The 13640-nt window shown below is 47.7% G+C and overlaps 1 protein-coding gene across 5 annotated transcripts in view; it reads left to right on the forward strand.

Annotated features, from left to right (window-relative positions):
• The first annotated feature begins 1872 nt into the window (after positions 1 to 1872).
• Positions 1873 to 13640, forward strand: part of Tbc1d2 (TBC1 domain family member 2) — a 47045-nt gene continuing 35277 nt past the window's right edge. For 3 of the 5 annotated variants that reach the window (XM_034503111.2, XM_034503112.2, XM_034503113.2), the window contains exons 1-2: positions 1874 to 2416; positions 5932 to 6073. In XM_034503111.2, the coding sequence (XP_034359002.1) occupies positions 2054 to 2416; positions 5932 to 6073 (505 nt within the window). In that variant the 5' untranslated portion in view covers positions 1874 to 2053. Of the gene's footprint in view, positions 2417 to 5931; positions 6074 to 13640 lie in introns of all 5 variants that reach the window. The other 2 variants (XM_034503110.2, XM_076935005.1) reach the window with 1 other exon arrangement.

Below are 13640 nucleotides of genomic sequence, written 5' to 3' on the forward strand. Positions count from 1 at the left end.
CCAGGCCTTTCTCTCTTCCTAGTGGTAAACCTGCAGGTTTTTTTTAGGAATTTCACTAGAACCTCCCTCTGAGGTAAGAAACGTCCTAACTCCCTTGTGCAACTCTAATTGATTCTGGGTTTGTCTTATCAGATTGTAAATCCAGCGAAGGCTCCTCCAGAGCCAGTTTAACTCTCACTATTGAAAAGGAGGTCAAAAGTAAAATTTCTTAGCAATCTTTTGAGATGTCACTTGAGGCCACCAAAACGGTACCCATGGCCAGAGCTAAGACAGTGAAGTAGAGCTTTGAGAAGTCCACACCCATACTCCGGGGTCTGCCTTGTTTTCCTGGGAACCTTTTTAATAATCTCCAATTCTGCTTCTTACTTGTTCATCCCCAAGGTCCTTTCTGCAGTAAAGTTGGGGATTCAGTTTCATGTGGGTTGAGGTCCCTAAAAGTTTAAGAGAACTCACAGCTGTTGTGTCTGGCTCTGCTGCCAATGGCAGAACCGTTCAGAATTAAAAGTCATTTTTGGCTACACAGCAAGCTTGAACCCAGCCTGTGCTATATGAGACCTTATCTTTAAAAAATAAATAAATAAATAAATACATAAATACATAAATAAAATTGCAGCATTTTCCAGTTTTCAGTGGTGTGCGTTCTGCTAAATACCCTATTATCCTCTTGGTGGCTTACCGCTTTGAAGTCGTTTGTTGCCCCTTAGCAGCAGCTAACATTTATTGAAGACTCACCCCTTTCTACCTTCTGTATTTGGAGTTCTAAGGATGGACGGGTGTGGATCAAGGAAGTACTGAAGGTTTTCGTAAAAAATGTAAAATTATGAACAGAAAACTAAGTATGATGGCCAATGTTGATTTGGAATGAGAAAGTAAGCTGTTACCAATAAAGAGGTCCCCCTGGTATTTAGTAGACAGCGCCGATTGTTACCTTCCCCATCTACAAAATCAAACGTCCAGTGGCCTCTGCAAGTCTAGGTGGGCTCCTTAGTTTCACCATAAATTTGCTTGTCGTGGAGTGGAGGGTAGAGTAGGTGTGAGCACTACCCATCCTTACGTGAGAAAACCTTGGTAGTGAAAGTCGCTCAACACCGGGAATCTTAAAAACATACAGATACTCAGAGCGGTCGCCTCTGCCATACTTCCGCTCGTATTAAAAACCCCTGGCCTGGAAACGGACCACACAAGGGAGTTGAGGTGACAAAGTAACAGGCGAGGATGAAGCTCCAGAAGAGAGGTGAACCGGAACAAGGTGTATCGCTCTAGTGACGAAATACGTCTTGGGACGCATTAGGAAACTGAGGCAGAAAGTTGAGGGAATTGATTGGATCCTAGGCTCTTTCATTTAAAGCTCAGCTACGTCACAGATGGGCTCTGGGTTCCCGCAACTGCAGCAGGACGCCCAAGGCAAGGCGACTGGAGCTGTAAGGTGAATGCGAGCCGAGGCAGGGGTGATGGTGGAGGAGGAGGAGGTGTCTGGGAAAACTTCCGAAGTTTTTTAGCTTCAAGAGTGGCGCGCCGCAGCGCCGGAAACGGAGCGCCCGGCTCCGCGTGCACTCAGCCAATGGCTGCGCGATGCGCCGTCCAGCGGTGGCTCGCGCGGCACCCGTAGGGTGGCGGCTGTAGAGGACGCCATCCTCCAAAGCTTCCACGCGAATGCCACGGCCAGGTAGTTTGGCATGTCTTCCTGCATCCCTTCCCACGGTTAAAGCACCTCAGAGGAAAAAAAAAAATCTTGTCTTTTAAACTGAAGCACCCGCACCGACCACAGGCGACCGAAGCAACATGGCCGACAGCGCAGAGGACAAGCCGGAAGTTGGTTTGGTAGGCGGGACCTGGAGGCGGTCCTCGCGTGATGGGGGCGGGGCCTGCCGCCGGGCTGGGTTTGCTGGCGAGTGTCTAAGGCGCTCGCTCCTCAGCCGGCAGGGGTGCTCTCCTCCTTCTTCTGGGGGCTGGATCGGACCGGCTCCGCCCCAGCCAGGTGTCGTCTGTTCCCAGGTGCCCGCCGGACCTCCGGCATTCCGGTGCCGCAGGCCTTTGCAGCGGGTCAGCAGCGATGGGGGACGGCCCCGAGCGCACTCCTTCCACCGAGTCCACACAGCCTCCGGGCCTGGCCAGAGAGCCCGAGGTGCCATCTCCCGGGAACTCGGAGGGCTGCGCCCGACCTCTAGACACGGTCCCTAAGAAACTCTGTGGGTATTTAAGTAAGTTTGGCGGCAAAGGACCCATCAAGGGCTGGAAATGCCGCTGGTTCTACTACGACGAGAGGAAGTGCCACCTGTATTATTCGCGCACCGCGCAGGATGCTAACCCCTTGGACAGCATCGATATCTCCAGTGCGGTCTTTGACTGTAAGGCGGACGCTGAAGAGGAGGGCATTTTTGAAATCAAGACTCCCAACAGAGTTATTACCCTCAAGGTAAGTGGTACTCCTCACCCCCAATTCCCTTTATAGCTTGAGCGAATTTTCAGGGCTAAATGCATGGTCACTGTAAATTAATCCCGGACGGTGATCACCATCGAGTGCTTAGAGCCTGGAGCTGTCCCACTTAGCTTTCACACCATTTCCTTATTGCCTTCCCAGAGGCAAGGGTGAGGGATTCCTTTTATGCATCAAGAAACTGAATCATAGACAAAAGGGAATGACTCAGCCCGGGCATTCATTTACAACGATATGGTTCACTTTTTGGAATCTCCCAGTCCTGTACCAAAACTTTGGTGGTGCTCAACCACCCAGTTTCCTTAACTTACTTCCTTGGTACTGAAGCCGTCAAGATACTGTGGTTGCATTTTTTGAGGCCAGGATCTGATTCATGTCTTGGTGTTTTGGCCAACCAGAGTGAATGAAGACATAGACAGGGGTTAGGAGGGGCAATATGTAAGTTCACTGATCAGCCTGGATTGTTCATCCAGGCATGTCTGAACTAGTGAGTTCTTAGTAAATGCAGTTTGAATAAATACATATGCACACACAGATTGATGGAACCACAGGTCAGAACCTATCATGATAAGGGGAAGTGTTCTGTCACCTAGCTGGGAGGACAGGTGTGGGCTTAGTTCTCTGGGCTCAGGAGTGCAGGGGTGCAGGGCCACAGGGGCGCAGGGATGCAGGTCTTCCTTTCCACTGCCTGGTCTGTATCTCCCTATTTCCTCAACCTGCAGATGCCCAGATGCAAGAATGCCCATATGATTAGTTCTCCTTCCCTGGCAGAGTGTGGCTGGCTGGCTAGGCTGGAAGGGGTGGGGGTGGGGTACCATTAAAATAATGAAAAATTTAATTTTTAGACCAGAAAGGACATTTTAGAGGTCATGTGGGCTTAGGTCTTGTGTTTCTTCCACAAGACAAGTGTGGATTAGGCCAATAGATCAGGGTCCCTCGGCACAGGATTTTTTTATTAGTTTATACATATGCCTGGCTCTGTGTTAGACTCTGGGGTGTGGGACAGACTTGGTCGGCCCCACACCTTATTCTCAAACAGTGTTGGGAGAACTGACAGGCATAGTTAAGTGCCTTATGGAGACTCTGTGGAGAGTTTGGACAGTAACAATGTGGTGACAGAGGGATCGGCTCCTCCACATGAAGAGGGGACCTTTTCAGAGAAACATCATTTTAAACAAGAAATGATGGGCTTCCTGATGTGCAGAGGAGAAAGACGGTGATGCTGAGAGAGCATATGTGCACAGGTGGGAAACACAGTGTAACTACAAGTCACAGGCAAGCCACAAGAGCCTGGTATACAGAGGTGCCCAAAGGATGGAGGTGAAGGGGGAGACATTGGAGAGTGAGGCCCAGGGGCTTGGACTTTGACTCTAGGCTGTAGAAGTTGTCTAAGAGTCTTAAGCTAAGAGAGTCCAATGAGATTAGAATGTCACGAGAACTCAGCCTGGCTGGTGGGCAGAGAACACATTGGGGTAAGGGGAAGCTGGTAACCAGAGAGCCCAGGAGGGAATGATGGCTGAGCAGGAGCTGGAACCCTGGAGAAAAAGCAGATGACAGGGATGTTAGGCTAGTGGGTGCAGGTATAGCAATTGGCCTGGTTGCAATAGTGCTGACAGAAGAGACCTCACAGTGAAGAAACCACCCAGATCCGTGCTATGTGAAGTAAACTCTGGCCAGATCTCAGGGCTGCCTCATGAACCTCAGTGTGAACTGAGAGCACGTGTGCTGGCCTGTCACAGGGTCTCCAGTGTTAGCAGAGCCTCTGTCTGAGTAGTTGCCAGTGTGGATGTGTCAAATGAGTTTGGGAATAAAATGAGGTGCTTGTGTTTGTCTGGGGACAATCAGGTTATGGTGAAGCCTAAGAGAAATTGAAGCTCAGAGGGACAGAGTGTGGAAAGAAAAGATTAGTAGATATCATTCTGTCTTACTGATATCTTAGTAACAGGCTAAGGGGCTGTCATAGAAACACCCGTGTTCTAGTTGAGTTTCTTTTTCCTTGAGAAACACCACAACCAAAAGCAATTTGGGGAAGGCAGGGATTTATCTGGCTTCCTTACACACCACAGTCTATCCCTGAGGGGCAGGAACTGGAGCAGGAACCTGAAAACAGAGCCCGTAGTGGAACACTGCTTACTGGCTTGCTTTCTCTGGTTTACTCCACTTCCTTTTTATATAGCCTAGAGTCTGGTGGTTCTCAACCTGTTGGTTGTAACCTCTTTGGGGGTTGCATATGAGATATTTACATTATGATTCATAACAATAGCAAAATTATGGTTACAAAATAGCAACAAAAATAGTTTTATGGTCGGGGATCACCACAACATGAGGAACTGTGTCAGAGAGTCACAGCATTAGGAAGGTCGAGAACCGCTGACCTTGACATACAGGCGTAGGGATGGCACCACCAACAGTGGGCTGTGCTCTCCTACATGAATTAGTAACTAAGAAAATGCCTCACAGACATGGCTACAGGCCAGTCTGATCCAGATCGTTCTTTGATTAAGTCACCTTTCCCCAGGTGAGTCTTAGTTTGTGTCCTGTTGACAGCTGAAGCTCACTATGACAACCTCTCTCCCTACCCAGGTCACACCTCATCTGTAGTCCTCTTGAAAGAGTGAGCTTGCCCTAGTTGCTCTGTAAGCCTTTTGCCATCCTTTCGTAGCCTTGAGGCTGTCTATCCAGCAAGCCACCCATCACCTATGCCCAGCAAAGCTTGGTCTTTTAAAATTATGTTTAAGATAAAGTGCCAGTCTATAACTGAGAGACCTAGTTTTGGGGGGCCTGGACCACTTGTATCCATCTGTGGAAAAAGACTGATCATTCCTACCCTCTTCTCAGGCAGGATCCAGCAAGCTAGTGGATGTAAAAACAGCTGTTCAGTACAGCAATTGGGAAACTAATGACTGCTAGCTTGTTTGCAGTGGTGCAGGATACTACCATGTGATCATAGTGTGTACGTGGCTCTCCTGCCCTGATTCACAGTCATGAGTTGGTGTCTTTCTGCAACAGGAGGGATTACCTCCATCCCACAGAAAGGCATCAAAGACTTGGAGATGTCATTCAAGGAGAGCGGTAGTCACTGGGCCTTCCAGGTCACTAGTCAAAGCTCTTCATCCCTCGTGGCGCCTCTCTGTCTCTGTCTAGGGATTGCATTTGTGTACCTGCCTTGTGCCAGGCACTGGACTGAGCACTGTATTTCTGTTACTTTGTCTCCATAATCACTGTCTGTGATTGGTAGTATTCTACCCACAAAGCATCTGAGGAAACAGGCACAGAGACTTTGAGGAGCCCCTAAGCAGGAAACCAGAGCCTGATTCTTTTTTGTGCCGTTACAGAAGTGAGTACACACACACACACACACACACACACATACACAGTAGTGATGCTTTTTTTCTGACACAACAGAGTTTCTAAACCTTCTGTGACCTTTGTAGGCCAGGCCTAGTGCCACCCTAAGGCCTGGGACTGTACTAACTAATGCTTGTGCTCCTTAGGCGCCCACCAAGCAAGTGATGCTCTACTGGCTGCAGCAGCTGCAGATGAAGCGCTGGGAATTCCACAACAGCACGCCTGCACTTCCTGCTTTCCCTGCTGCTGCCCTGGCTGAGAATGGGCCCACCCTGCACCTCAAGCTAGGTACCAATGGACTGGACCCCAGCCACATACCCAAGCATTTGATAGCCAGGCCTTTCCCCTGTTGCTGGGAGTGTGGGAGGAGCCCTCTGCCAAGAAGCAGAACCAGGAATGAACAGGATGTAGGATTAGTTAGGACAGGAACATGGGCTGTCTGCTTGAGTTCAGGTCTCAGCCATGGGGGATTTCAGTGTCATGGCCAGCCTGTCAGTTTCTTTCCCTTCCAAATGAAGTGAAAAAAGTTATATCCATATTCTTCTGAGGCTTAGCTGGATCCATATGCCTCAAATGCTTAGAGCAATGTCTGCATAGGGTCAGAACCCAGAACACTGTAATATCCCTAGGACATCTCAGGAAGTTACACCTTCTCAGACGTGAGAAGGGTTGATGAGAAAGTGCAGTGCTGCCTTCTTACACACTTCAGGGATGAATCCCACCTCAGCCTTGATAGCACTAGGGAAATAAACATGTGCCATCACCATCTGCTGTGAATGAAGGCTTTTTAAACCCCAAGTTGTAGGATATCCCAACATGGAGAAGCCTGGGGAATCACACTTTCTCCCACCACTGTGCTGTGTCTGGACCACCCCACAGCTGCCACTGCCAGAGCATGGGTAATCTGGGTGATCAGTCAGGTCCTAGTACAGAGTCTAAAACTCAACCACTTCAGTTGAAGGCCAGTTAGCCAGAGCAGGGCTGTGGCTGTATGCCTCCTGGACCACAGTGCCTGGGTGTTCCACATGTCTGACACTGAGCACACCTATGAGAGCTCCCCCGCCCCCCGTAGGTGTCCATGTGTTCTAACAGCAGGCCACACTCTACCCTTCCTTCCTCAGTCTCTATCAGCGGGTCCAATCGGACACTGCCCTGGGCCTCTTACCCCTGAACTGCATGTCAGTTCTAGGTCCCCTCACTGTTACTCCTTAGGTTGACTCTCTCAGCTGGAAAAATCCAGCATCCTCGTCTCCAGTGGCCTCTTCCAAGTCCAGTGTCTGAACCTGACCCTGTAGTCTGAGTGGGCTTTCTAAAATGATAACCCACCCAGATGGGCAGGTTCTTGCCCATCACTTAGGGCTCTCTCCCACCCTCATCACATTTCTGCCAGCCCCTCAGAACCCACTTTGTGCCCAGAGTTTAGGAAGAGGGTCTCATGCCCCTGTTTTGCCTGGTAAATTCCTGCCTATTCTATTAGGCGAGGCCCATGTCCACTCATCTTGTCAACCTCTCCTTGGATGCATTCCGGGACTTTGTCCCCTAGACTCAGTGTAGGTCCTTGACACTTTTTCAAACACTGCAGAGAGACCCGTCACATGGTGTTCTGATTACCACATACTTGTTAGTCTCCACCAACTAGCCCTTAAGAGTAGGGACCATTTTTTTTGTTACCTGTGTCCTTTGTCACCTAGTCCGTAGTGTTCAGCCTGGCACAGTGGTTATTTTCAGAGTGAGTGTAAGGGTGAATATATTGAACTTTATGACTGAGAAAAGGGCTATAAAGTGCAATGTTAGGCGCACAGGCCTAGTTCATGGTAGCTGCACTAATCATGTGTGCCTGCTGTTGTTAGGTTATTATTCATCATAGAACCTGCAAGCACATGTGTGCCAGCCAGTACTATCATAACATGTATATTAACACTATCACACACACATATGTGTGTGTGTGTGTATATATATGTATATATGTTTATCACTATCACAGTACATGCTGTCGTGCACAGTAATACTACTACTGTCCTAAGAACACATTCATGTTATTATTACCATATGCATGCATGTGCTGGAGCTCTCGTAGTAGCATGTGCATGCGATTGCTATCATAATAGTACCTACGTGCTATTACTGTTGTAACAGTACACCCACCCACTCTCACTACTCTATAACAATTGCTCCTTTTCTTGTTGTGAATAGTTACTAACTTCCCTGGGCAGCCTTTGTTTTGTTTTTTCTTTCTTTCTTTTTTCTTTTCTTTTTGCTATGAGACAGTATGTCATGTAGCCCAGGCTTGCCTTGAATTCACTCTATAGCTGAGGCTATTCTGGAACTCCTGAGTCTCCTGCCTCCTCTTCTTCCCAGGCTCTGGGGATTACAGGCAGGCGCCACTACATCCAGCTTCAGGCAGAGTTCTGAATGGTTCCTTTTCACCCGTCCTTCTCCTGTGGTTCATACCAACCCCCTCTACCAGTCAGCCAGGGAGCCTCGTCTGTGTTGGAAATTATAGCTTGAGTTGCCATACTTGCCATTATCAGCCTCAGAGAAAAGATGAGGAGAGATCTTCCTTCCTGTGTGTTGAACAAAAAGAACTAGGGTGGAAAGGCATGGCGTGGAGCCCCGTTGGCCTCTTGAGCTGTGGCAAAACCTGGTCCCGGTCCCTAGTTCTATAGCTGTACTTCAGTACACACGACTTGGCCTGTTTGGGGTTGGCATTGCTTTGTGCATGGAAGGACGTACTGTCCCTATAGTCAGGGTGGTAATGTCACAGGGAGAGCACTAGCTGAGATTCTGGAAGCAGATGTGTGGATCTTCCCTTCTGACAGCCTTTGTATCCTATAGCAAGCCTACCCTGCTGGGCCCAGGGCCTGAGTGGAAACTTGCTGCATCACTCATACACATATGCTCGTACACATGGAAAGGCCTTTATGGAGTCTCTTGTTTGTTTGCCTCCTCACTTTGTAGCCCAGTGGCTTCAGTGTTACTATGTAGCCCAGGCATGGTTTAAAAACTCATGGTAATTGCATGTGCTACTATGCCTGACTCTCCCCGCTGCCACCCAGCCACCCACCACCCACACCCGCACCCACACCGGCACCCATACTTCCCCCATGCCCTGCTACTCCCCCTGGAGTCTTGAGCAAGCTGGTGAACCTTACAGTAGCTGTTTGGAGCATGCTGCCCTACCTCAGCCCCTCCCCATCCTTCCTGAGGAAGCAGAAGGCTGTGCAAGACTCCTGATCCACTTCTGACTTTGAGTCACAGAGGCTGGGTCCTGGTTTTTTTTTTTTTTTTTTTCTTAAAAAAAAAAAAAGCAGTCCCGTCACGCCCTTGAGCAATCCGAAGGCGTGATCTCTACAGCTTTTTAGCATTTCCATCTCTATTTTATACTTCACCTACACAGTGGCCTTCAGAGAGCCAAGAACAATCAGGAAAACTGACAGATTCCTATAATTACACATTGCCAGAGGAAGTCACAGCTTACAGGAGACAGTCATAAACGTCTGTCATCAAAAACTCCCATCCCACTTACCAGTATTGCTCTAGCATGGGCAGGGGCCATGCTATTTAACCCTTTGTCTCCCAGCTGTTATTCTCATTTTATAGCAGAGGAAGCAAAGGTCCCTGGTAAGGAAATGCCTGCACTAAAATTCAAGCTGTGGCTTCAAGTTCACACCTCAGAACCGCCAAGGGCATTCAGGGAAGCAGCCACGTCCTGGCCTAGTCCCTCCTTCTGTGTGGGCAGGGACTTCTTTGTAGTGAGGAGCCTAAGCCCTCAGGGAAGAGAACTCTGGAGAACTGCTGGACATGCCTAGCATGACCCCCTCACTGGGGCCTTTCTCCAGGCCTTGCGCCATCTAATCCCACTCCAGTGGGAAGTGCCGGTCTCAGCATGGTAAGGCCACCATGTATGCCTGTCCCTTTTACTCTTCCTCAGCTGATGGCTTTCTAGGCACACCGCCCACTTCTTAGGAGCAGAGTGCTGCCTCAGTGAGCAGAGTGGAAAAGGCAAAATGGCTGCCTTATGTCTGAGCTCCCACCATCTGCTGGCTTTGACCTTCACCACAGACCTTGCCCTCTCCAAGCTGCTCTTAGCGGAGATATCCACGGTAGCGTAGTGTAGCCTCAGAGTTGATCTTGGGTCACAGGCAGAGAGGGTGTAAGAGACCTGTCGCTGCCAAAGAAACACTAAGAGACTTGGATCTGAGAAAACTGATTTTATTTGCTCTGAATGACGGAGGGGGAGGTGGTTAAAGTATTGATGAATAAGAAAATTTTATACTGAACCCATTCAAAATCTGAAAGATTGGAGTCCACATTATGGAGCCTTATCCTTTCCCGATTCCATGTCCTCTGACCTTGAAGAACACAGGGTGGAGAGCAGCCGTCTTGATTTTTCATTTGCTTGTTTTGGAAACAAGGCCTGGCCTCAGATCTTCCAACCAAAGGCAAGTCTAGCACTTCAGGTTTTTGCTGAACAACAAAGTGCGCACGCACACACACACACACACACACACACACACACACACACACACACACACAGAGAGAGAGAGAGAGAGAGAGAGAGAGAGAGAGAGAGATACTCCCCCTCACACACAGAGATACATACACATCCATACACATACACACAAATACACACACATTTTCCTCTCACACAAACACATCCCCCCAATCATACACATGCACACATACACCACACACACACACACACACACACACACACACACACACACACTGTGGCCCATCTTTCTAGCCACACCCCACACATGGCCTTCCCATCCAGTTACCCTGGTCCTTGTTCAGAGATTCAGCTCTGGTGCCTAAACCCTCACTCCTCATACAAGTCAGGAGTGAGCTCAGGCCTTGGGCTATATTCGCAGCCTCTCAGCCACACTTTTCCTCTTCTGGCTTGAGTTGGAAGGACTGTCCCAGCCTCCCAGAGCAGCTCTGCCCCAGCTCCTGCCATCTGGGTCTTGAGTTGTGACTTCTTCTGCTGGCCTCCCTGTAGCCTCAGCACCCTGCACCTCTGCTTCCTCTGACTTCTTCAGCCCTCCCTGAAAGCCCAGGTCACGTCTGGGGAGATGGGGTGGAAAGGAGCCTTCAAAACAATAGCTTTGAGTGCTGTTGCCAAGCCAACTGACCAGCCTGTGCAGTTGACAGCGCCTGCTGGGAATTAGCAGCACGTGACCTACTATTGTTTAAGCGATTACAGACAGGTTTTCTGGCATTCGAGGACAGCCTCCACCCCCACACTACCCACCTCCAGAGATGACCACCACAGGGATGGGTGCTTTATATCCACACCTTCTTCACAGATGTGGTACACAGATAAAGTCCTAGAGTCATAGATTATTTTTATTTTCCCACTTTCTGTGACACTCCCTATTAACTTCCAGACATGCCACATCCTTTCTCTTACACTTTGAATGGTGTTTTTTAACCTAGATACTTATCTTAACATTAAACATTTTGAAGTCACTTGCTCTGAAAGAATTCTTGTCAGGTACTGGAGGAGGCAGTAAAGAAGAAAAGACAGCCATAGTTCATCTTTCAGACACAGCCAGTGTTAGTGCAGTGTTATGACCTATAGTTCATCTTACAGACACGGCCAGTGTTAGTGCAGTGTTATGACCCATAGTTCATCTTACAGACACAGCCAGTGTTAGTGCAGTGTTATGACCCATAGTTCATCTTACAGACACAGCCAGTGTTAGTGCAGTGTTATGATCCATAGTTCATCTTACAGACACGGCCAGTGTAATGCAGTGTTATGATCCATAGTTCATCTTACAGACACGGCCAGTGTTAGTGCAGTGTTATGATCCATAGTTCATCTTACAGACACGGCCAGTGTTAGTGCAGTGTTATGACCCATAGTTCATCTTACAGACACGGCCAGTGTAATGCAGTGTTATGATCCATAGTTCATCTTACAGACACAGCCAGTGTAATGCAGTGTTATGACCCATAGTTCATCTTACAGACACGGCCAGTGTTAGTGCAGTGTTATGATCCATAGTTCATCTTACAGACATGGCCAGTGTTAGTGCAGTGTTATGACCCATAGTTCATCTTACAGACACGGCCAGTGTTAGTGCAGTGTTATGACCCATAGTTCATCTTACAGACACGGCCAGTGTAATGCAGTGTTATGATCCATAGTTCATCTTACAGACACGGCCAGTGTAATGCAGTGTTATGACCTATAGTTCATCTTACAGACACGGCCAGTGTAATGCAGTGCTGACCTCCGTCTCCTTTCTTGTTAGTGTACTTTGGATCGTATACCAATGCAAACAGCTATATTTTGCTTTTCAGTATTTAGGATTGTGATCTTAATATTTCTCTGTGTTTTAAATTTTCTTTGTAACTTTCTACTTTTAATGAATATAGATTTGTTTTCTAGTTTTGAAGGTAGACCTAAAGTTTTTACAATATCAAAGGTAAAAAAAAAAAAAAAAACCCACAACAAATTGAGAATAGCCTGCTCACTCATAATCCAGTCATGCAACCGTAATCACACCTAAGTATCCAAGCACTTATTAAGTTAGGTAGAGCCCCCACACACACACACTGCTACATAACGGCTGTACGAAATTATAAGGGCATGCTGTTTGTCTACAAAGTTAGCTGAGACAGGTTGGCAAGTCCAAAACTAAAAGATCTTCATAAGCTAACACAGTTAAAGGTCATACAGATTCCAGAACAGTGAGTCATGACCGAGCTCACTCTGTTCTAATCTTAAAAACCAGCTTTAGCCAGAAAGAAACCTCTAGTCTGATACATATCTTACCCAAGAATATTAAACCTCTTACCCACTTACTGCCTTTATTAGAAATGTCTTTTATGGCAGAAGGTTAGTTGGTTGGTTGTTTTGGGGTTTTTTAAGACAGGGTTTCTCTGTGTAGCCATTGCTGCCCTGGAACTCTCTCTATAGACCAGGCTGGCCTGGAATTCAAAGATGCCGAGTTCTTGCCTCTGCCTCCCAAGATTAAGGCATGCACCACCTCCAACTGGCATAGGCAGCGGGTATTGTTAAAGAGACTCCTTCGGTGAAATGCATGCCCTTTATCCACATTACGCCAGGAAATCCCAGTAAGGTGTGTGTGGAGGTGTCCAGGCAGGAACTCAGCTCATGGTTTTTCCACTTAGCAATGCCACATGTCGGTACAAGAGAATCACTGGAGATTAGAGACCCTAGTCCTTAGGTGGCAGATTTGAACTGCCCTGATATTTAGATGCAAAATGATGGCTGGCTAGAAGTCTTTGCTGCTAACTGATCTTAAATCTGGTTCCTGTGTGAATAGTTGATAGCTGCCATAGTGATGGTGGTTCCAGACACTCTTAAGATCAAGAAGTTTGTTGGTTTGTTTGTTTGTTTGTTTGTTTGTTTTAATTGAGATTTAGAACCTTGAATCATGGAGTTTGTACATCTCAGCATCGTCCCTACCCACAAAGAGTCTTGTGATTGAGACCAACTGTTTTTCCTTCTTTTTTTTCTTCTTGTTTTGTTTTTGTTGTTGTTGTTTTTCAAGGCAGGGTTTCTCTGTGTAGCCCTGGCTGTCCTAGAACTCACTCTGTAGACCAGGCTGGGCCTCAAACTCAAAGAGATCTGCCTGCCTCTGCCTCCTGAGTACTGGGATTAAAGGTGTGTGTCCACACCATGGCCAACATGTAACTCCCTTTTTTCAGTCTAGCATTTTCCACTTATATTATGTCTTAATATTATTTCATTTAATATTCTATGTCTGTTCTTTTATGTTCTCTGGAGGAAAGGTTTCATTGGCTGGCCTGGCATTCACAGCAATTCTCCTGTTTCAGCCTCCTAAGATGAATCACTCTGCTTACCTCTCTACTGTTC

Source organism: Arvicanthis niloticus, chromosome 5 (assembly GCF_011762505.2).
Source record: "Arvicanthis niloticus isolate mArvNil1 chromosome 5, mArvNil1.pat.X, whole genome shotgun sequence".
Lineage (NCBI taxonomy): Eukaryota > Metazoa > Chordata > Mammalia > Rodentia > Muridae > Arvicanthis > Arvicanthis niloticus.